At 45.4% G+C, this 17,687-nt stretch overlaps 1 protein-coding gene across 1 annotated transcript in view; it reads left to right on the forward strand.

Moving 5' to 3' along the window:
* Positions 1–17,687, forward strand: part of vps13a (vacuolar protein sorting 13 homolog A) — a 381,735-nt gene that overhangs the window by 175,272 nt on the left and 188,776 nt on the right. The window contains 2 exon segments of the mRNA XM_084308048.1: positions 16,268–16,415; positions 17,264–17,375. Coding sequence (XP_084164174.1) covers positions 16,268–16,415; positions 17,264–17,375 — 260 coding nt within the window.

The following is a 17,687-nucleotide window of genomic DNA, read 5'->3' on the forward strand; positions in this document are numbered from 1 at the left end:
GCCTCTCTCTATACCCCGTTATGTGCCTCTCTCTATACCCCGTTATGTGCCTCTCTCTATACTCCGTTATGTGCCTCTCTCTATACTCCACTATCTGCCTCTCTCTATACTCCGCTATGTGCCTCTCTCTATACTCCGTTATGTGCCTCTCTCTATACTCCGTTATGTGCCTCTCTCTATACTCCGTTATGTGCCTCTCTCTATACCCTGTTATGTGCCTCTCTCTATACTCCGTTATGTGCCTCTCTCTATACTCCGTTATGTGCCTCTCTCTATACTCCGTTATGTGCCTCTCTCTATACTCCGTTATGTGCCTCTCTCTATACTCCGTTATGTGCCTCTCTCTATACTCCGCTATGTGCCTCTCTCTATACCCCGTTATGTGCCTCTCTCTATACTCCGTTATGTGCCTCTCTCTATACCCCGTTATGGGCCTCTCTCTATACCCCGTTATGTGCCTCTCTCTATACTCCCTTATGTGCCTCTCTATACTCCGTTATGTGCCTCTCTCTATACTCCGTTATGTGCCTCTCTCTATACCCCGTTATGTGCCTCTCTATACCCCGTTATGTGCCTCTCTCTATACCCCGTTATGTGCCTCTCTATACCCCGTTATGTGCCTCTCTCTATACTCCGTTATGTGCCTCTCTCTATACTCCGTTATGGGCCTCTCTCTATACTCCGTTATGTGCCTCTCTCTATACTCCGTTATGTGCCTCTCTCTATACTCCGTTATGTGCCTCTCTCTATACTCCGTTATGTGCCTCTCTCTATACCCCGTTATGTGCCTCTCTCTATACTCCGTTATGCGCCTCTCTCTATACCCCGTTATGTGCCTCTCTCTATACTCCGTTATGTGCCTCTCTCTATACTCCGTTATGTGCCTCTCTCTATACCCCGTTATGTGCCTCTCTCTATACTCCGTTATGTGCCTCTCTCTATACTCCGTTATGTGCCTCTCTCTATACCCCGTTATGTGCCTCTCTCTATACTCCGTTATGCGCCTCTCTCTATACTCCGTTATGTGCCTCTCTCTATACTCCGTTATGTGCCTCTCTCTATACTCCGTTATGCGCCTCTCTCTATACTCCGTTATGTGCCTCTCTCTATACTCCGTTATGCGCCTCTCTCTATACTCCGTTATGTGCCTCTCTCTATACTCCGTTATGTGCCTCTCTCTATACCCCGTTATGTGCCTCTCTCTATACCCCGTTATGTGCCTCTCTCTATACTCCGTTATGCGCCTCTCTCTATACCCCGTTATGTGCCTCTCTCTATACCCCGTTATGTGCCTCTCTCTATACTCCGTTATGTGCCTCTCTCTATACTCCGTTATGTGCCTCTCTCTATACTCCGTTATGTGCCTCTCTCTATACCCCGTTATGTGCCTCTCTCTATACCCCGTTATGTGCCTCTCTCTATACTCCGTTATGTGCCTCTCTCTATACTCCACTATCTGCCTCTCTCTATACTCCGCTATGTGCCTCTCTCTATACTCCGTTATGTGCCTCTCTCTATACTCCGTTATGTGCCTCTCTCTATACTCCGTTATGTGCCTCTCTCTATACTCCGTTATGTGCCTCTCTCTATACTCCGTTATGTGCCTCTCTCTATACTCCGTTATGTGCCTCTCTCTATACTCCGTTATGTGCCTCTCTCTATACTCCGTTATGTGCCTCTCTCTATACTCCGCTATGTGCCTCTCTCTATACTCCGTTATGTGCCTCTCTCTATACTCCGTTATGTGCCTCTCTCTATACCCTGTTATGTGCCTCTCTATACCCCGTTATGTGCCTCTCTCTATACTCCGCTATGTGCCTCTCTCTATACTCCGTTATGTGCCTCTCTCTATACTCCGTTATGTGCCTCTCTCTATACCCTGTTATGTGCCTCTCTATACCCCGTTATGTGCCTCTCTCTATACTCCGTTATGTGCCTCTCTCTATACCCCGTTATGGGCCTCTCTCTATACCCCGTTATGGGCCTCTCTCTATACCCCGTTATGTGCCTCTCTCTATACTCCGCTATGTGCCTCTCTCTATACTCCGTTATGTGCCTCTCTCTATACTCCCTTATGTGCCTCTCTATACTCCGTTATGTGCCTCTCTCTATACTCCGTTATGTGCCTCTCTCTATACCCCGTTATGTGCCTCTCTATACCCCGTTATGTGCCTCTCTCTATACCCCGTTATGTGCCTCTCTATACCCCGTTATGTGCCTCTCTCTATACTCCGCTATGTGCCTCTCTCTATACTCCGTTATGTGCCTCTCTCTATACTCCGTTATGTGCCTCTCTCTATACTCCGTTATGCGCCTCTCTCTATACTCCCTTATGTGCCTCTCTATACCCCGTTATGTGCCTCTCTCTATACCCCGTTATGTGCCTCTCTCTATACCCCGTTATGTGCCTCTCTCTATACTCCGTTATGTGCCTCTCTCTATACTCCGTTATGTGCCTCTCTCTATACTCCGTTATGTGCCTCTCTCTATACTCCGTTATGTGCCTCTCTCTATACCCCGTTATGTGCCTCTCTCTATACCCCGTTATGCGCCTCTCTCTATACTCCGTTATGAGCCTCTCTCTATACCCCGTTATCTGCCTCTCTCTATACTCCGTTATGTGCCTCTCTCTATACCCCGTTATGTGCCTCTCTCTATACCCCGTTATGCGCCTCTCTATATACTCCGTTATGTGCCTCTCTCTATACTCCGTTATGTGCCTCTCTCTATACTCCGCTATGCGCCTCTCTCTATACTCCGTTATGTGCCTCTCTCTATACTCCGTTATGTGCCTCTCTCTATACTCCGTTATGCGCCTCTCTCTATACCCCGTTATGTGCCTCTCTATACTCCGTTATCTGCCTCTCTCTATACTCCGTTATGCGCCTCTCTATATACTCCGTTATGCGCCTCTCTCTATACCCCGTTATGTGCCTCTCTATACTCCGTTATCTGCCTCTCTCTATACTCCGTTATGCGCCTCTCTCTATACCCCGTTATGTGCCTCTCTATACTCCGTTATCTGCCTCTCTCTATACTCCGTTATGCGCCTCTCTATATACTCCGTTATGCGCCTCTCTCTATACCCCGTTATGTGCCTCTCTATACTCCGTTATCTGCCTCTCTCTATACTCCGCTATGCGCCTCTCTCTATACCCCGTTATGTGCCTCTCTATACTCCGTTATCTGCCTCTCTCTATACCCCGTTATGCGCCTCTCTCTATACTCCGCTATGTGCCTCTCTCTATACCCCGTTATGTGCCTCTCTCTATACCCCGTTATGTGCCTCTCTCTATACCCCGTTATGTGCCTCTCTCTATACTCCGTTATGCGCCTCTCTCTATACTCCGTTATGTGCCTCTCTCTATACCCCGTTATGTGCCTCTCTCTATACTCCGTTATGTGCCTCTCTCTATACTCCGTTATGTGCCTCTCTCTATACTCCGTTATGTGCCTCTCTATATACTCCGCTATGCGCCTCTCTCTATACCCCGTTATGTGCCTCTCTCTATACTCCGTTATGTGCCTCTCTCTATACTCCGCTATGCGCCTCTCTCTATACCCCGTTATGTGCCTCTCTCTATACTCCATTATGTGCATCTCTCTATACTCCATTATGTGCCTCTCTCTATACTCCGTTATGTGCCTCTCTCTATACTCCGTTATGTGCCTCTCTCTATACTCCGTTATGCGCCTCTCTCTATACTCCACTATGTGCCTCTCTCTATACCCCGTTATGTGCCTCTCTCTATACTCCGTTATGTGCCTCTCTCTATACCCCGTTATGTGCCTCTCTCTATACTCCGTTATGTGCCTCTCTCTATACTCCGTTATGTGCCTCTCTCTATACTCCGTTATGTGCCTCTCTCTATACTCCGTTATGTGCCTCTCTCTATACTCCGTTATGTGCCTCTCTCTATACTCCGTTATGCGCCTCTCTATACTCCACTATGTGCCTCTCTCTATACCCCGTTATGTGCCTCTCTCTATACCCCGTTATGTGCCTCTCTCTATACTCCGTTATGTGCCTCTCTCTATACTCCGTTATGCGCCTCTCTCTATACTCCGTTATGCGCCTCTCTCTATACTCCACTATGTGCCTCTCTCTATACTCCGTTATGTGCCTCTCTCTATACTCCACTATGTGCCTCTCTCTATACCCCGTTATGTGCCTCTCTCTATACTCCGTTATGTGCCTCTCTCTATACTCCGTTATGTGCCTCTCTCTATACCCCGTTATGCGCCTCTCTCTATACCCCGCTATGTGCCTCTCTCTATACTCCGTTATGCGCCTCTCTCTATACTCCGTTATGTGCCTCTCTATATACTCCGTTATGTGCCTCTCTATATACTCCGTTATGTGCCTCTCTCTATACTCCGTTATGTGCCTCTCTCTATACTCCGTTATGTGCCTCTCTCTATACTCCGTTATGTGCCTCTCTCTATACTCCACTATCTGCCTCTCTCTATACCCCGTTATGTGCCTCTCTCTATACTCCGCTATGTGCCTCTCTCTATACTCCGTTATGTGCCTCTCTCTATACCCCGTTATGCGCCTCTCTCTATACTCCGCTATGTGCCTCTCTCTATACTCCGTTATGTGCCTCTCTCTATACTCCGTTATGTGCCTCTCTCTATACTCCGTTATGTGCCTCTCTCTATACTCCGTTATGTGCCTCTCTCTATACTCCGTTATGTGCCTCTCTCTATACTCCGTTATGTGCCTCTCTCTATACCCCGTTATGTGCCTCTCTCTATACTCCGTTATGGGCCTCTCTCTATACTCCGTTATGTGCCTCTCTCTATACTCCGTTATGTGCCTCTCTCTATACTCCGTTATGTGCCTCTCTCTATACTCCGTTATGTGCCTCTCTCTATACTCCGTTATGTGCCTCTCTCTATACTCCGTTATGTGCCTCTCTCTATACCCCGTTATGTGCCTCTCTCTATACTCCGTTATGTGCCTCTCTCTATACTCCGTTATGTGCCTCTCTCTATACTCCGTTATGTGCCTCTCTCTATACTCCGTTATGTGCCTCTCTCTATACCCCGTTATGTGCCTCTCTCTATACTCCGTTATGTGCCTCTCTCTATACTCCGTTATGTGCCTCTCTCTATACTCCGTTATGTGCCTCTCTCTATACTCCGTTATGTGCCTCTCTCTATACCCCGTTATGTGCCTCTCTCTATACTCCGTTATGGGCCTCTCTCTATACTCCGTTATGTGCCTCTCTCTATACTCCGTTATGTGCCTCTCTCTATACTCCGTTATGTGCCTCTCTCTATACTCCGTTATGTGCCTCTCTCTATACTCCGTTATGTGCCTCTCTCTATACCCCGTTATGTGCCTCTCTCTATACTCCATTATGTGCATCTCTCTATACTCCATTATGTGCCTCTCTCTATACCCCGTTATGTGCCTCTCTCTATACTCCGCTATGTGCCTCTCTCTATACCCCGTTATGTGCCTCTCTCTATACTCCATTATGTGCATCTCTCTATACTCCATTATGTGCCTCTCTCTATACTCCGTTATGTGCCTCTCTCTATACCCCGTTATGTGCCTCTCTCTATACTCCGCTATGTGCCTCTCTCTATACCCCGTTATGTGCCTCTCTCTATACTCCATTATGTGCATCTCTCTATACTCCATTATGTGCCTCTCTCTATACTCCGTTATGTGCCTCTCTCTATACCCCGTTATGTGCCTCTCTCTATACTCCGCTATGTGCCTCTCTCTATACCCCGTTATGTGCCTCTCTCTATACTCCACTATGTGCCTCTCTCTATACCCCGTTATGTGCCTCTCTATATACCCCGCTATGTGCCTCTCTCTATACTCCGCTATGTGCCTCTCTCTATACCCCGCTATGTGCCTCTCTCTATACTCCGCTATGTGCCTCTCTCTATACCCCGTTATCTGCCTCTCTCTATACTCCGTTATGTGCCTCTCTCTATACTCCGTTATGTGCCTCTCTCTATACCCCGTTATGTGCCTCTCTCTATACTCCGTTATGTGCCTCTCTATATACTCCGTTATGTGCCTCTCTCTATACTCCATTATGTGCCTCTCTCTATACTCCGTTATGTGCCTCTCTCTATACTCCGTTATGTGCCTCTCTCTATACCCCGTTATGTGCCTCTCTCTATACCCCGTTATGTGCCTCTCTCTATACTCCGTTATGTGCCTCTCTCTATACTCCGTTATGTGCCTCTCTCTATATACTCCGTTATGTGCCTCTCTCTATATTCCGTTATGCGCCTCTCTCTATACTCCGCTATGTGCCTCTCTCTATACTCCGCTATGTGCCTCTCTCTATATTCCGTTATGTGCCTCTCTCTATACTCCGTTATGTGCCTCTCTCTATACTCCGTTATGTGCCTCTCTCTATACTCCGTTATGTGCCTCTCTCTATACTCCGTTATGCGCCTCTCTCTATACTCCGCTATGTGCCTCTCTCTATACTCCGTTATGTGCCTCTCTATACTCCGTTATGTGCCTCTCTCTATACTCCGTTATGTGCCTCTCTCTATACTCCACTATGCGCCTCTCTCTATACTCCGTTATGTGCCTCTCTCTATACTCCGTTATGTGCCTCTCTCTATACTCCACTATGCGCCTCTCTCTATACTCCGTTATGTGCCTCTCTCTATACTCCGTTATGTGCCTCTCTCTATACCCCGTTATCTGCCTCTCTCTATACTCCGTTATGCGCCTCTCTATATACTCCATTATGTGCCTCTCTCTATACTCCGTTATGTGCCTCTCTATATACTCCATTATGTGCCTCTCTCTATACTCCGTTATGTGCCTCTCTATATACTCCGTTATGTGCCTCTCTCTATACTCCATTATGTGCCTCTCTCTATACTCCATTATGTGCCTCTCTCTATACCCCGTTATGTGCCTCTCTCTATACTCCGTTATGTGCCTCTCTCTATACTCCGTTATGTGCCTCTCTATATACTCCGTTATGTGCCTCTCTCTATACTCCCTTATGTGCCTCTCTCTATACCCCGTTATGTGCCTCTCTCTATACTCCGTTATGTGCCTCTCTCTATACTCCCTTATGTGCCTCTCTCTATACCCCGTTATGGGCCTCTCTCTATACTCCGTTATGCGCCTCTCTCTATACTCCGTTATGTGCCTCTCTCTATACCCCGTTATGTGCCTCTCTCTATACCCCGTTATGTGCCTCTCTCTATATTCCGCTATGTGCCTCTCTCTATACTCCACTATCTGCCTCTCTCTATACTCCGCTATGTGCCTCTCTCTATACCCCGTTATGTGCCTCTCTCTATACTCCGCTATGTGCCTCTCTCTATACTCCGTTATGTGCCTCTCTCTATACTCCACTATGTGCCTCTCTCTATACTCCGTTATGTGCCTCTCTCTATACTCCACTATGTGCCTCTCTCTATACCCCGTTATGTGCCTCTCTCTATACTCCGTTATGTGCCTCTCTCTATACTCCGCTATGTGCCTCTCTCTATACTCCGTTATGTGCCTCTCTCTATACCCCGTTATGTGCCTCTCTCTATACTCCGTTATGTGCCTCTCTCTATACTCCGTTATGTGCCTCTCTCTATACTCCGCTATGTGCCTCTCTCTATACCCCGTTATCTGCCTCTCTCTATACTCCGTTATGTGCCTCTCTCTATACTCCGTTATGTGCCTCTCTCTATACTCCGTTATGTGCCTCTCTCTATACTCTGTTATGTGCCTCTCTCTATACCCCGTTATGCGCCTCTCTCTATATTCCGCTATGTGCCTCTCTCTATACTCCGTTATGTGCCTCTCTCTATACTCCGTTATGTGCCTCTCTCTATACCCCGTTATGCGCCTCTCTATACTCCCTTATGTGCCTCTCTCTATACTCCACTATGTGCCTCTCTCTATACTCCGTTATGCGCCTCTCTCTATACTCCGTTATGTGCCTCTCTCTATACTCCGTTATGCGCCTCTCTCTATACTCCGTTATGCGCCTCTCTCTATACCCCGTTATGTGCCTCTCTATATACTCCGTTATGTGCCTCTCTATATACTCCGTTATGCGCCTCTCTCTATACCCCGTTATGTGCCTCTCTCTATACCCCGTTATGCGCCTCTCTCTATACTCCGTTATGTGCCTCTCTCTATACCCCGTTATGTGCCTCTCTCTATACTCCGTTATGCGCCTCTCTCTATACTCCGTTATGTGCCTCTCTCTATACTCCATTATGTGCCTCTCTCTATACTCCGCTATGTGCCTCTCTCTATACCCCGTTATGTGCCTCTCTCTATACCCCGTTATGCGCCTCTCTCTATACTCCGCTATGTGCCTCTCTCTATACCCCGTTATGTGCCTCTCTCTATACTCCGTTATGCGCCTCTCTCTATACTCCGTTATGTGCCTCTCTCTATACTCCGCTATGTGCCTCTCTCTATACCCCGTTATGTGCCTCTCTCTATACCCCGTTATGCGCCTCTCTCTATACTCCGCTATGTGCCTCTCTCTATACCCCGTTATGTGCCTCTCTCTATACTCCGCTATGTGCCTCTCTCTATACTCCGTTATGTGCCTCTCTCTATACTCCGTTATGTGCCTCTCTCTATACCCCGTTATCTGCCTCTCTCTATACTCCGTTATGTGCCTCTCTCTATACCCCGTTATGTGCCTCTCTCTATACTCCGTTATGTGCCTCTCTCTATACTCCGTTATGTGCCTCTCTCTATACTCCGTTATGTGCCTCTCTCTATACTCCGCTATGCGCCTCTCTCTATACTCCGCTATGCGCCTCTCTCTATACTCCGTTATGCGCCTCTCTCTATACTCCGTTATGTGCCTCTCTCTATACTCCGTTATGTGCCTCTCTCTATACCCCGTTATCTGCCTCTCTCTATACTCCGTTATGCGCCTCTCTCTATACTCCGTTATGTGCCTCTCTCTATACTCCACTATCTGCCTCTCTCTATACCCCGTTATGTGCCTCTCTATATACTCCGTTATGTGCCTCTCTCTATACTCCGCTATGTGCCTCTCTCTATACTCCGTTATGCGCCTCTCTCTATACTCCGCTATGTGCCTCTCTCTATACTCCGCTATGTGCCTCTCTCTATACTCCGTTATGCGCCTCTCTCTATACTCCGCTATGTGCCTCTCTCTATACCCCGTTATCTGCCTCTCTCTATACTCCCTTATGTGCCTCTCTCTATACTCCGTTATGTGCCTCTCTCTATACTCCGCTATGTGCCTCTCTCTATACCCCGTTATGTGCCTCTCTCTATACTCCCTTATGTGCCTCTCTCTATACTCCGTTATGTGCCTCTCTCTATACCCCGTTATGTGCCTCTCTCTATATTCCGCTATGTGCCTCTCTCTATATTCCGCTATGTGCCTCTCTCTATACTCCATTATGCACGAGCAGCGCAGAAGATAATCTCCCGATTCGGATACAATTTAACACAAACGGTTCCAAAGATATTAATGTTTCTCTGCATTTTTTTCACACCGCCAACAAAGTACTGGGTCCATGTCCGTTGTCTCGGAATGGATTTGGTAGCTGTCATATCTGGGCGTCTCCGACACTTAATACAGCTGCACTATCTAACAATAATTAACATATTTACAAGTCTTAAGTTTAGCAAATAAGGAGACAGATAGAGAACATTTCAAAGTACTCAAAACTGCCAATATCTCCATTTCAACATATTTCCGAAACCTGACCTAGACCGTGCCGGGTATATAGAGGGTTATATTGCGCCTTCTATCTGTTAATTGAAACGTGCTTTGAAAATACACCATTCTACTGACAGCTACAATGTAATAAGAGACAGACAACATTGTAACATATTCACAAAGTAGATTGAGTAAATGTCACGTGTTAGAGTAAATCCTTAACGATCAATCAATCGATTACTTGTTAACATCCCTAGTATTTACACATTCAGGGATAGATCCACAAAGAATGGATTGCACGGTGCTAGTTGCACCCTTACAATTCATTATGAATTGAAAATGGGGGACCTTGGGCGGCTAAGTGGCGCAGTGGGCAAGGCGCTCGCCACTAATGCAGGAGATGCTGGGTTCGAGCCCAGCTCTCGACATTGCTACCAGCTTGGCTGGTCGTTCATACTAACACAATTGGCAGTGTTAGGGGAGGGAAGCTGGTGGGGATCGGACGTTGTGGACAGCAACTCCTACAGGTCGGTTGGTGCGCCTGCGCAGCAGAATCAGGAAGCGACGGGGGCGGCGTGACCCTCCCACGCAGACCCTCGCCGCTGAGAGATCGCGCTGTGCAGGTGAAAAGATGCGACGGCTGCCTCCTCGTGTACCGGAGGGGACACGTGATGCAAGGCTTCGTCCACATTGCAGCCGGCCTGTGGGAGGCATGGCCTAACAGCGTTTGAGACAGGGGAGGGTAGAATTGGACAATACGAAATTGGGATGGGAGAAAAGATAGAAAATGGGAGAAAAAGTAGATAAAAAAAAAAAAATGGGGGACCCTGATGTAAACAAGTCTTTCTCTGGTCTGCATCCCCTTAACACAATGGCGCCCAAGGACGGATATATACGTGTTTCGAATCCATGCTTAAAGGACCGAAGGACGGATATATCCGTGGCAAGTTGTTTTGGCTTTTATTCCATTTTAATAACCTATTCAAGGTCGCCGAGCTGCACTGCAGATTTACCCTACTCTTTGAATTCGAGAAAGTGCATTATCGGCCAGATCCTCTTAGGGGCGCTATCGCAATAATGCAGTGTTCCCTGTGGCCGAAGTTGTCTTTTTTTTTTTTGATCTCTAATGCAGTTTTCTACTCGCATGAAGCGATCGCTATTGTCTGTTGCACGGAATACGTTTTGGATTGCGGATTTCAGTGTGCAGTAAGGGGATTTATCATCAGCCAATGGACATATCGATCTACCAGATGGCGATCGATAACTGGGAAATGGTCTGGCGGATCCAACCGGTCATGGTAAGATCTTTTTCACGTAAATTACAGCCCGATCGGGCCTTGTTATGATACTCAACCAGCCGATCAGCCTATGTGGCTACTACGAACACGGTTATTGGTAATCAATAATAAGAAACGACATCCCCCCCCCCCCCCCTTTCATGCATACATGCTTGAGGATCGTGCCGATCATATGCAGTTTGAGTTTTAACTTTAGCTTATGTATAACGGAAATGTCATTGGATATAACGTTAGTAACTATTAGCCATTTATCTAGCCTTCCAGGAAATATCCTAGCCGGAATCCCGTATAACGCTTATATTCACGGCGCTATAAAATGAGAACGTATTGATGAAAAATGTATTTCTTTAAGCCATTTTGAAGGGACGGTTTATGGTCTCAATTGACAATGAGAATGGACAGATAGCAATACTATAAAGTATAGATTTAGCTCTACAAACAGCCCCAAGTCTGTTTACATATGCTGGTCGTCTAGAGCAGTGGTTCCCAACCTTTTTCCCCCCAGGGACCCCCAAACATCTCTGATGAAATTCGCGGACCCCCTCCTAATAAGATACCATAAAATATTTTTTTTTTTTATTTTAATAACAAACTGCTTATACACAGGCATATGCATCACAATTAGACCCACTATGCTTCTTTAACTTGTGCCTTCAATCAACAAATCTCATCTTGCACCATATGCATTTCAAAATGTTTGGCCAATATTCAAATCCTGTATTCATCCTCTCAAATCAGTCCCTAATGGTGAACGGTTTGCATTTATGGAACAAATCAATGCAACAAATTAAACTAAATATGAGACAGGAAATTCCAATCAGTAGCAGAGAGAATCTGTCCTAGCTGGGTTTAATACTTTTTTTTTGTCATTTTAATAACAAACTGCTTATACACAGGCATATGCATCATAATTAGACCCACTATGCTTCTTTGACTTGTGCCTTCAATCAACAAATCTAATCTTGCACCTTATGTATTTCAAAATGTTGGCCAATATTCAAATCCTGTATTCATCCTCTCAAATCAGGCCCTAATGGTGAACGGTTTGCATTTATGTTGAATGAAGTAAGAATCCACTGCAGTAAAAATATCCTCACCTCGAGTGGTGGTAGTAAGGTTGACTGACATGAGAATGTCCTGCTTCAGATCCTCATTTTCAATATATTGCACATAAACGATGAGCACAGCCTCGTCTGCGACAGTTGTAGTTTCATCAAGTTGTATGGCAAATGGACCCTTTCTAAGCTTTTCTGACAGCTGCTGCTCGCAATCACTTGACATCTTATCAATTCGGTATTTCACTACATTGTTCGAGAGTGGTACTGATTTTAGTTTATCCGCCACCTGTGGGCCGCACAGTTTCTAAACCATTTTGATGCAGGCTGGTTTGATGAGCTGCTCGCCAATATTGTGCGGTGTCTTTGCTTTTGCAATTAAAAGCGAACACTCAAAGGAGGCTTCGGTAGCCTTCTGTAAATCACTGCCACCCCTGCTCCACGCTACTCTAACATCAACAGGCTTGTTCGCCTTGAGAGACTGTTCTTTCCTCCGAAAAAAGTCTGGATCCTTCCCAACGGTTTCTGGGTGCTTAGACGCCTGATGTCTCTTCAGCTTGCTGGGCTTCAGACTCGAGTTTGCCAACTTTTCTCCACAAATCACACACTCAGGTCGTTTGTCTGGTCCCTCAGTGAAGCCCATGGTGATGTAATTTTCGCGATTGCTGTAGGTCCTAACTTTTTTTGCAGATGAGCTGCCATCATCTCCTTTTCGTTTGTCACACATTTTCGCCTCTGGCGGCTGACTGCAGACGAGCCGAGAAAGTTAACTAGCGTGCTAGGCTAGCTACAGAAAGTGATACAGTCAACTGATTCGCGTTTTAGCGGCTACCCGGTAGCCTACTGTTAACATTCAAAAATCATGTCTAGATGTTTATTTATTTATCTTTATTTGTTTATTGTAGTGGAGAGACTATTCATGCTTCTGATGATAAAAAAAAAAAAAAAAAAAAAACTCAAATCATCTGTGGTCTGGCGGACCCCCTGCGCCCCCTGGCGGACCCCCAGGCGTCCGCGGACCCCAGGTTGGGAATCACTGGTCTAGAGTGATATTAGACTCGTCCCAGTGGCCGCCAATGTGTTAACACATTCGGGGCCATTTGGGGCCGTCTAATATCACTCTAGACGGCCAGCATTTCAAAACAGACTTGCATAGTTCGTGAGGCTGTTTGTAGAGCTAAATCTATACTTTATAGTATTGCTATCTGTCCATTCTCATTGTCAATTGAGACCATAAACCGTCCCTTCAAAATGGCTTAAAGAAATAATTTTTTCATCAATACGTTCTCATTTTATAGCGTCTTGAATATAAGCGTTTTATGGGATTTGGGCTAGTATATTAGTATATATATAGTATAACCGGCACGGTGGTGTAGTGGTTAACACTGTCGCCTCACAGCAAGAAGGTCCAGGGTTCGATTCCCGCTTGGAGACCAGGTTTCCATGATGCCAGGTACTCAGGTGGGGTATCTCCCAGGCCTTTCTGTGTGGAGTTTGCATGTTCTCCCCGTACTCGCAAGGGTTTCCCCCCGATAAGATAAACCCAATGGAAAAACATGCACAACAGATCGCTAACGCTGTGGCGTCCTTGACGAAGACGGACAGGAGCACTTGGATTGGTCCCCGGGGCGCGGCTCACGTTGACGCCCTATCTGCTCCCGGCTGCCCATGGGGGGAAGGACAATGGGATGGGAAAAGTGAAGAGAGACATTTCATCGGCGACTCAGTGCATGTGTGTGTGTGTTCCTGTGGGTTGCCCATCTCGCGTGTGTGTGTTAAACTGCATGACAAATAAAGACTTCTAGTCTAACAATTATTATTATTAATTATTATTATTATTATTTCCTGGAAGGCGAGATACAGGGCGCTAAGCTAATAACATTAAATCGAACAGCGTTTCGGCACTACAGAAGCTGGAGCTAAAATCCAAAATGCATATTGTCGGTATTCATGGTCCACCATGAATGCATGAAAGGGGGCGGGGGACGTAGTTTCTGATTATTGATTACCAATAACCGCGTTAGCCTCAGTAGCCTTATTCGCTGACCGGGTGGTTGGCTATCAAAGCGCAAGGCCTGATCAGTGTGTAATTTACGTGAAAAAGATCTTACCGTGGGCCGGTTGGATCCCCAAAAGGATTTCCCAGTTATTGATCGCCATCTGGTAGATCGATATGTCCATTGGCTGATGATATATTCCTTTACTGCATAGTGAATTTGGCGTCGCAAAAGGTATTCCAAGCTACAGGCTACACATATAGAATCCAGCTGACTGGAAACTCCATTGAAAGTAAAAAAAAAAAAAAAGAGCACCGTTCTGCCACAGGGCACACTGCATTATCGAGACAGCGCCCCTAAGAGGATCTGGCCGGTAATGCACTTTTCAGAATTCGAAGAGTGGGGTACTTCTGCAGTGCCGCTCGGTGACATTGAGTAGGTTATTAAAATGGAATAAAAGCCAAAACAACCTTGCCACGGACATGTCCGTGGATGGCCCTTTAAAGGGGAACTATTTGACTATTTCTTTCACTATTTGGGCACTTTTACACAATTCCTGTGAGTCTATGGAACACATCTGTACGTTTTTTTTTCAAAAAAATTAATTGTTTTGTATTTATAATCAAGTACTCAAAAACAGCATTTTTCAAGCCGTTTTGAGGCTGGGCTCCAACCACTGTGAGGCCTGGTGCCAACTGCCACACCAACTGCCACATTATTATGCAGCTGAGAAATCTCTGACATCACAGATATGCACATTTTCAGATGACTCAGTTCAGTGAGGGTGAATATTGTGAGAGGAGAATTGGAAGAATGCGCCAATATGAGAATTAGAGACATAGATCCTATTAACACTTTGGTTGCCAGGCTTATATTCTTAATATACCATCCTCCGCCAGCTCTATTTGTCTATGGAGAAGTTCCCCTTCTTTGCAGCGCTATAACTTTTTAAATTGTATTGCTAAATTGACATTACTATGGCCCATTCAACATCAAGTATCTATTGTTTAGGGTGTAGCAACGTTATACTTTTTCATTCACATATTCATACTAAAATACGGTCTAAAGTATAAGTATGTTTTTATCGTTTTCTGCAGCTTTCTCCAGAACGTGATTTATAGCCCCAAATGCATTATATTGATGATCAAATACAGTTTGATAGGAATCTGCGCGAGATAAAACATTTCAAATGGACGTGCTTCTAGAAGTTACTACTGATCATCTGATGTTGACCGGATTGGGGGGGGGGGTCGTTTATAATTCCGTGGCCAACGTTAGATGATTCATCTAGTGTGGGTGATATGATCATTAGAGCAGTTAGTATCGAACACGTTAAAAAATAACGCTGAATCTTACCGTAGCTTCCTCATAGCGTTGGGCGATGAGCGTGGAACAGAAATATTCCTATTATGGGATGTAGAAATATGCGATCCATTTCCAGGTTGTATAATAGTATATACGGTACGTCCAAATCATGTTGTTTATCGAGTTATTGGTAACGGATTGCTATCCGTTGTGTCTAGCTCGAGTCCTGGGACTATTACCGAGTGATCGGACCGAATTGGAATGAGCACCAGCTTCCATTTCCTGTTTCCGCTCTGGGCGATCGGCCACCAGATGGCGCTCTTGAACCGTTGGAGAGTTGAGAGGGGATCAACAGTAGATCTCAAGTCTCCGGGGGAGAAATGTGATTTTTGAAATATTGATATCAAAGACGTGGTACGGCGTCTTTGGCAGAATGAGCATGGCGGGGAATGACGTGGTATGGCGTTTTTGGCGACCATAGTGTTAATATAAGTCCACATAGCCAGGAAACAATGCTAAACACTGAAAAAGGCCATTTATAAGATAGTTCCCCTTTAAGCATGGCGCCGAAACACGGACATCTCTGTGGCTGGGCGCCAATGTGTTAACAATTGTGTGTATTGAGCCGTACTGTATTGTACCCATTCTGCAATCTGTTAATAAAATGTCATTCAATCAATCAATCTGCGCAGTGATTGATTGAATGAAAATTGTATTAACAGATTGCAGAATGGGTACAATACAGTACGGCTCAATACACACAATTGTTAAGGGGATGCAGACCAGAGAAATACTTTCGTCTTGTTTACATCAGGGTCCCCCATTTTCAATTCATAATGAATTGTAAGTAAGGGTGCAACTAGCACCGTGCAATCCATTCTTTGTGGATCTAGCCCTCAGTGTTTGTATGATTGTGTGTGTGTAAATGTGTTTGTGTGCTTTATGTTATTTAGATTTAAGATCTCTGGGGAGCTGCCTCTGCTGTCTCTGCGTATCTCTGATGATAAAATCAGAGACGTTCTAGAGTTGATTGACAGCATCCCTCGGCCTGAGAGTAGCCCCGCCCCCCGGAGCACCGGACCTCACGCCACTTCTATTAAGGTAATAATAGAACTGGTATTGTCTTCTTGACAGCTCTGTTTCTCACTCCTCTCCTATGCTAAGGGTAGTACTGGTATTGTTTTGGTAGTAGTAGTAATTTATTTTGGTCCTTTGGTCTGCCACCTTACACTTATTACATCCACACTGTGATCTATTTTATTGTTGCATCGTTTTTACCCCTTATTCTCTGCACTGCTTTTATTCTGTCTATTCTATGCTAATTTAATGTCTATTTTTACTGCATTTTATGTCTGCATTTTATGTCTATTTGTGCTGCTGTGAAGCAAGTTGTGCTGCAATTCTTGTATGAAAAGTGCTATACAAATAAAGTTTATTTTTATTGTGTGCTCATCTACGGCCGCTGTGAAGCGTCATGGACTATTATATGCAGCTCCGTATAAGACTGTGTTTTTGGGGCAAATACACATTTGTTTTCAGTATACTGCTGCAATAACGCATTATGAATTAAAGATGCAATGAAATTAAATTTAAATAAATGCAGAATGCTAAATGATAATCTGAGTGTTTATTGGTCCCACATCTTTTAGAGGAACATTATGGGAAATGCGCTTACCGTCTTCTCCAGAGTCGAAACAAGAGATTCGATACAGATTTCCTCTCCGAGCGTTCATTAGAAAGTTATAGCACAAATGAATGGTAGCGGATACGGACCAGCAGAGTTTTAGGCCAGGCTAGTGGTCCGTATCTGTAACGACCTGCATTGATAATGATTTGATCAATTTAATATGTTGTTATTCTTTTGTGTGTGTGTGTCTCTCTCTCTCTCTCTCTCTCTCTCTCTCTCTCTCTCTCTCTCTCTCTCCCCCCCCCCCCCCCCCTCTGCTCAGTCCAAGCAGTCTTTCACCCCTCAGCTGACTCCCAGGAAGCCTCCTAACATTGCAGACCTCCGGTCTTCACTCCTCTTCGAGTCCTGCGAGACCCTCAGCATCACCTCCCTAGGTCTCACAGACACATGGAAATATACACACATTGAAATACACACACACACACACACACACACACACACTGAAATACACACACACACATTGAAATATACACACACACACACTGAAATACACACACACACATTGAAATATACACACACACACACTGAAATACACAAACACACACACGTTGAAATACACACACACACACACACACACACACACACACACACACACACACACACACACACACACACACACACACACACACACACATTGAAATACACACACACAACAGACACACACACGCTGTTAAACCCCAGTAATT

Source organism: Notolepis coatsorum, assembly GCF_963971535.1.
Source record: "Notolepis coatsorum genome assembly, chromosome: 1".
Lineage (NCBI taxonomy): Eukaryota > Metazoa > Chordata > Actinopteri > Aulopiformes > Paralepididae > Notolepis > Notolepis coatsorum.